This window comes from Chenopodium album, chromosome 19 (assembly GCF_948465745.1).
Source record: "Chenopodium album chromosome 19, dcCheAlbu1.1, whole genome shotgun sequence".
Classification (NCBI taxonomy): domain Eukaryota; kingdom Viridiplantae; phylum Streptophyta; class Magnoliopsida; order Caryophyllales; family Amaranthaceae; genus Chenopodium; species Chenopodium album.
In genome coordinates this window covers 32140573-32147350 of record NC_137852.1, presented here as the reverse complement: position 1 = coordinate 32147350, position 6778 = coordinate 32140573, and the positions used below count along the sequence as shown (strand labels likewise).

The following is a 6778-nucleotide window of genomic DNA, read 5'->3' as shown; positions in this document are numbered from 1 at the left end:
TTGGTTGATTGATTTTGTGCATGTGTGTGCTTGATTAGGCTTGATCACTCTTGTTATTCACACTAGATTGCATTGTGAGTTCATATTGATACGGACCATTGATTTGTGGCTTACATTTACTCGATTGAGATATCTTGTGATGTTTCCTAGTTAGTGTTTGATGTAGTTGGCGCTAATTAGACCTCTAGGAGAATAGCATGATGTGCTCTTTTGGTTGCAATTTCGTTTTCCCTCACATTGCTTGACTTGATTGATTGACCTCCCAAGTTGATTGATTTTCATTATTGATGCATGTGATTTCCATTCCCCTAGTATCTTTACATTTGATTTAGTACAAGTTCATTGCATTGATTAGCTTAGTCTTAGTTCTTACCATAAACCCCGCACTTGACTTCGGAGTAGCTTAACGTTAGACAATAGGCATTCAATTTCCATTCCCTTGGGTTCGACCTCGACTTACTACTATACTCTTATAGGGGTTTGTTGAGTTATAAATATTGTTTGATTGGGTGGGGAGGTAGCCCAACGACCTACCGTTTCCGCGCCCATCATGAAATCGAGATAAAATCAAATACTCTGTGACGTTACGGATTAGGTTCCACATATAATCATGGTAGAATTGCCAAATTGGGGGTAATCGGAAGCAATTGAGCGTAGCAAAGACTAATGACAATTGCAATCAAAGAGTTCAAAAGACTATCATCTACTTGTAAAACTAGGGCTGCACTATGAATGACAAACTAGTAGAATCAAAATTCTAACCAATTGATAAATTAAACATGTAGTTTAATTAAACATGCATTCTAACATGCCATAAATAAAAGTGTATTCCATAAAATCATGCCAAAATATAATTTTCCAATCCATAATCCTTCACATTTAAATCATGCTTTGTAATTCAATCACCAATATCAAAAATCCACAATTTCAAACATAAACCTTAGCATGATACTTGTAAATAATTTAAGTCAAGTCTAGCATGATACTACATCACTAAAATATGATAAGTGCACGAACGTACCTTTAATACGATCTTAAAATCGCCAAGACTAATAAAAATTGCTCACTTCAAAGTCTCCTCCAATTTAAAATAATAGAAGAGTATTAAAATCCACTTTACACAAATTTCCAGCAATATATACTATTATAAAACCCTTCATAATTAATTAAAATAAGCTGAAATTATATTTAAAACATCATACTTTAGTCCCAGTTAATGGGTAAGAAATTTCTTAAAGAAACTTAATTTTAAATACTCTACTAAAAATTCCAGCACTTTACTTTAATTAAGACTTGCTGTAATTAAGCCTTAAAACACTTTAATCAAAGATCTAACTCATTATACATCATAATCTTTCAATAATTCATAAATCAAGAATCTAGGGTTTTAAAAATTGGGGCTTTTTTTTAAATTAAAAACATAATCTGAAAATTAGTCAACATAAACTTATAATCAAACATTAAAATCAAAACCCAAAACTCATAATTAACAATTAGATTTAAGCATAGATTAGTTTTTAACAATAAAGATTAAGTTTTTTTTTTTTAATCAAAAAGGGGAGAAGGAGGCAGGCAACGACGTCCACTTGTTGCCGGCGGTTGACGCTGCTAGCAGCGGCGACCACCTGCTGTCGGTGGTCGGCAGTGGTGGGGAAAGAGCAGCCGAAAAAAAAGAAAGGGGAAGGGGAAAAAGAAAAAGAAAAGAAAGAAAAATAAGGAGAAGAGAGAGAGAAGTTTACCTTGGGTTTTCTCCACTCTGAGCAAAGTTGATTTGCCTCATAAGTGGGATATTTATACTCCTTCTCTACCAACCTTTTTTCCTAAACTTTTCTCTTTTAATTTTCTTAATCCCTTCCTTAATAAATTTATTAAAATCATACTTTCCTAAAATAAACTCCAACTCTTATAAAATAATTAATTAAATAAACTTTCCTTTTATAAAAATAATTCCAAACTTACACAAAATAAATAATTAAAATACCATGATTAAAACATTAAAAATATTTAAATACTTTTACAAAATACATATTTTAAAAAAGTACGTATAAAAATATGGGGTATTACATTTTGGGTAAAACTCCAAGGAAGATCTTTTTTATAAACTACGAATGTCAAAATAATTTTTATGGTGCTGGAAGTGCGTGTGGTGGGTGTGGCTGGTAGGTGGGGGAAAGGGAGTAGGTGTGGTCGTCGTTGCCGCAGAAGTAGGGGGAGGGTGGCTGGGCTTTTTTAAGGGTGGCTGGTTTTTTATTTTTAATTTTTAAACACATAATTAAAAGATCCATTTTTTAATAAATTTTCAAGAAAAAAAAAGAATAATTAAAAAAATGAGTCACGGTTCCTCAACTTTTGCTGACTAGGCTAGGTCCTCAACTTTTGGCTAACAAACATCAAAGAAGGTGGTTGAGGGACTAAAATGACACAAAATAGTTTAGATGGACTAAAACGACACAAATACGACAGTTTAGGGACCGTATTTAGTCTTTACTCCTAAGATGTTCACTTTTTACTGTTTAATGGGCCCATTCAGTTTTTCTTTTCCCGCCTAACTGAACCCGTTATCTTGTTATGCATTTGTTCGTGCATAACGAAACTTCATTAATACTTCCTCAGCTCCTATGCATCATTATTACATGACAAATTTTGCCACGTGGCTTTAAACCATTTGCTCTCAAACTTCAATGGGCACCTCTATACCAATCAAAATATTCCAAGTGGCATAGTAAAAGTCTACTATGTTTCTCATCATATAAAGCAACCAACATGCAAGACAATTTGAAATACAAAATAAGAATGATGCGATTTTAGTCCCAATCATGTAGTAGTAGATCTAACCCTCAAACGTGCAATTATACTGCACAACTCTCCAACACGTTCTTCTGCACCATTTTACATATAAAAGATTTTTTTGTCAACACTTATTCTTCCTAGCAACCAAAAATGGCAACTCTCAAAACACTGCTATTGGTACTTCTCCCCCTCGTATTCCTCATCGCTACCCTCACTACCTCCGCCGATGAAACAGCAAAACGCATCGCGGAGGACGACGAGGATGAGGACTTGAGTTTCCTAGAAGTCCCTAAGGCGCCTAGAAACCACCCTTACTATGCTGACCCAAAGTATAAGCCCCAAGGGGATGATGAAATTGACCTTGACGACTTTCAAGCACCTTCTCCACCTGTTTTCGACGAAAAAGACGTGGTCGTCCTAAACAAGACCAACTTTGATGAGTTCATCAGCAAGACCAAGTACGTTATGGTTGAGTTTTATGCACCGTGGTGTGGGTACTGTAAGCAGCTTGTGCCGGAATATGCAGCGGCCGCTACCGAGCTGAAGAAGGGAGGTTCGGATGTCGTGCTTGCTAAGGTTGATGCTATTGAAGAGACTGAGTTGGCTGATAAGTATAATGTTGATGGATTTCCAGCTCTTTATTTCTTTGTTGATGGTGTATATAAGTCTTACGAGGGTGAAAGGACCAAGTGAGTTTCTTTTATTGTTTTTCGTCTTTTTTTTTTTTTTTTTTTTTTAATTATGGTTGATTGATTGGAAACTTAGGCCCTATTGAATTTACTTTATTTTTGCCGAACTATAACTATTATTTGCATTTATTTGGTGTCCATATTTTGATATGAAAAAATGAACTGATTATATTGTTTTATCATTCAAATACTTTTGGGGTTTTGTTAGATTACTTTTGGATATGAGGAATAAAAATTCCCTCTAACTGAAATTACTATAAAAAAATATTTGTTGGATTACAAATATTTAGCTATACACATTTTAAAAAGTACGACATAACTATGTTAGAACCCGTGCGATGTACGGTTTATATAAAATCTATTTTAATTTTAATTTGTACATTTTAAAAATAAATCACTATTATACATGAATATAAATAAGAATTACGTACCTTTTGCAATTTTAAAATTTTTTATTTTTATCAAAATTATGATATATAGATCGACGTTGTCTAATTCATAGTTCAATGTAGGATAAACTGATAGGTTTTAGTTGTAATGTAGAAGCTTTTAATATTTAAATTTCAAAAATGTAAAATATGATAACAAAAAAAAAAAAAAATTGACATCATCATTGCATTTAGGTGGGAAAATTTTTACTGAGAGAGCGACACGTGTGTAATGATGACGTCGTCAACTTCTGTTTTTAGTAATAGTTAATAGAGATTAACTAATTAATTAAGAAAGGAAATCATTTTTCATGTACTTGACAGGGAGGGCATAGTTTCCTGGCTAAAGAAGAAGACAGGCTATGCAGTAAACAACGTGATAACAGTTGAGGAAGCAGAGGATATCTTGCTTGCTGAATCTAAGCTCGTCGTTGCGTATGTTGATAGTCTAACAGTACGTTATATTTGTACTCCGTATTTCTGAAATCTTACACTCTTTGTTTTAGAGAAAAAGTCTGATATGTTTCGTACCAATTATTGGCAGGGCCTGGACAGCGAGGTTCTTAATGCTGCAGCCGAAGAAGAAGATGGTGTCAACTTCTACCAGACATCCAGTCCTGATGTAGCTCAAGTATTTCAAATTGACTCTAAGGCGAAACGCCCGGCCTTGGTTTTGTTGAAGAAGGAGGTTGAGAAGTTATCTCATTTTGGTATGTTTTATCATGTCACACTGATAGAGTATAAAACATATTCTTAGGCTTCAACCATAAACTTAAAGCTTTCGGTTGAGTTGGTCCTTTAACATGATATCAAAGCCAATGAACACTAAAAATGAATAATGAAAATGATCGAATTTACAATACATCATATATCAATGTAATCCGAATGTATAAAATTCCACCCTTTACATCATATATCAATATCTATTAATATTGCAGTGAATTTGAGTTCAATTTTTTAATTTAGTGTCTAAATGAGTTTGCATTGATGTTCACAGATGGTGCTTTCGCAAAATCAGCTATTCTAGACTTTGTGTCCAAAAGTAAACAGCCTCTGATAATCAATTTCAACATGGAAAGTGCTTCATACGTTTTTGAAAGCCCAATCCAGAAGCAGGTGCTATATATATAATTTCTCGTGAACATGTTCATACATTGTCTTTCTCTATACTCCACTCCGAATTTTAGGATACTGAGACCATATTGGTTGTTCTTGTCTAGTTGTTCCTTTTCGCTCCTGCCCAACATTTAGAGAATCTCACCCCTGCACTCGAGGAAGCAGCTAAAGCATTCAAGGGAAAGGTATGGATCGGATAATCTAATGAAGTCTTCAGCTTGGTAGTGTTGCAATGATCACCTCTCAAGTATTTGTATGCTAATTAAATTAAACGCAGTTATTTTGAATATTTAACAACTGATACTTTATCAACGCAAATAAAGAGTTAGTTTATCAAGTCATTTTCTACAAGTAATTCTCCTATAAAATCTGTTTTTTTTTTTTCTGCATTGCCTGTTTTTCAGATCATTTTCTCGTATGTGCAAATGGACAATAAAGAATACGGACAGGCAATGATGGATTTCTTTGGGGTCGAAGGAGATGCTCCAAGAGTAAGTCCCATCCTACACTACTTTTCTTCATTTCTGTCCTCGAGTTTTACCTGAATAATGCAACAATGTGCCTAATTTTGCAAAGTTTAGGTTCTTGCATACACTGGAAATGATGATCGTAGGAAGTTTTTCCTGGATGGGGATATTACATCTGACAGCGTTAAGGTAATAAGTTTACTGATCTCGAAAACTCGATCACTTATTTATCATCCAGTATTTGTTGGCGTAACAAATTTATGTCTTGTGCAGTTGTTTTCTGAGAACTTTTTGGCAGACAAGCTCGAGCCATTCTACAAATCCGATCCTATTCCAGAGAACGTGAGTGGCAGATCTTATTCTTCAGTGTCTTTCTGCTAAATGACATTGATTAAGTCTTTGAATTTTTGAAATTCTTATCGTGTTTTTATTTTTTTTGGCTTCAGAATGATGGTGATGTGAAAATTGTTGTGGGCAAAAACTTCGATGAGATTGTTATGGATGAATCAAAGGATGTACTTCTTGAGGTGATAAAATATTTATAAGTTGAAATCCAGTTACTAATAACGAACAACTATAACTAAATGTACTGATGCTCGCTCCATTGTCTACAATATTATTAGATATATGCTCCTTGGTGCTCTCATTGCAAAGCACTCGAGCCAACCTATACTAATCTTGCGGGACATTTGAAAGGAATTGAGTCTTTGGTTGTAGCAAAGATGGACGGCACTAAAAATGAGCATCCAAAAGCTAAGGTAAGTTTTGTTTAGTTGTAGGCGAAACTGTTCCATGTATCTTTGGTCTCGTTTAGATTGTTTTTCCTATGAGACTTATGGCTATTGAAAGAGGCAGTTGGAGTCTTAAGTATATCATATTCTTGTATATCTTCAGGCGCGGGGATTTCCCACCATTCTTTTATACCCTGCTGGAAAGAAGAGCTTTGATCCGGTCAGTAACCTTTGTTTAATTGACTTTTCTATTTCATATGATGACAGCAAATCTATCTCAATGCTGTTAGAATGTCTAAGGTAATGGTTATGGCTATTTGCAGATCATTTTTGACTCGAACCCAACTGGTGCGGAACTCTACAAGTTTATGAGAAAGCATGCTACAACTCCTTTCAAGATTCAAAAACCAATCTCTGCATCATCTGAAGGTTCTGAGCCGAACATTGTTGAGACATTCCCCACTACAGATGCCGCTGTCGGTAACCAAGATGCAAAGGATGAACTATAAACATACTAGTTAACATAATCTACAATGTATTAGGATCATATACCCTAA

The 6778-nt window shown here is 34.5% G+C and overlaps 1 protein-coding gene across 1 annotated transcript; it reads left to right on the top strand.

Annotated features, from left to right (window-relative positions):
* Positions 1–2849: 2849 nt before the first annotated feature.
* LOC145595144 (protein disulfide isomerase-like 1-3) lies at positions 2850–6778 on the top strand. Its single transcript, XM_081651511.1, has 12 exons — positions 2850–3479; positions 4232–4361; positions 4452–4617; positions 4905–5023; positions 5128–5208; positions 5428–5514; positions 5605–5679; positions 5764–5832; positions 5937–6017; positions 6114–6248; positions 6385–6441; positions 6545–6778. The coding sequence occupies exons 1-12, from the start codon at positions 2941–2943 to the stop codon at positions 6728–6730; spliced, it is 1725 nt and encodes a 574-aa protein (XP_081507637.1). The 5' UTR covers positions 2850–2940; the 3' UTR covers positions 6731–6778.

Excerpts from the sequence above, each read along its gene's own strand:
- LOC145595144 (XM_081651511.1), top strand. The coding sequence starts at position 2,941 with ATGGCAACTCTCAAAACACTGCTATTGGTACTTCTCCCCCTCGTATTC. Across the intron at positions 5,515-5,604 it reads TCGAAGGAGATGCTCCAAGA|GTTCTTGCATACACTGGAAA; the intron begins GTAAGTCCCATC and ends TGCAAAGTTTAG. Across the intron at positions 5,680-5,763 it reads TTACATCTGACAGCGTTAAG|TTGTTTTCTGAGAACTTTTT; the intron begins GTAATAAGTTTA and ends TGTCTTGTGCAG.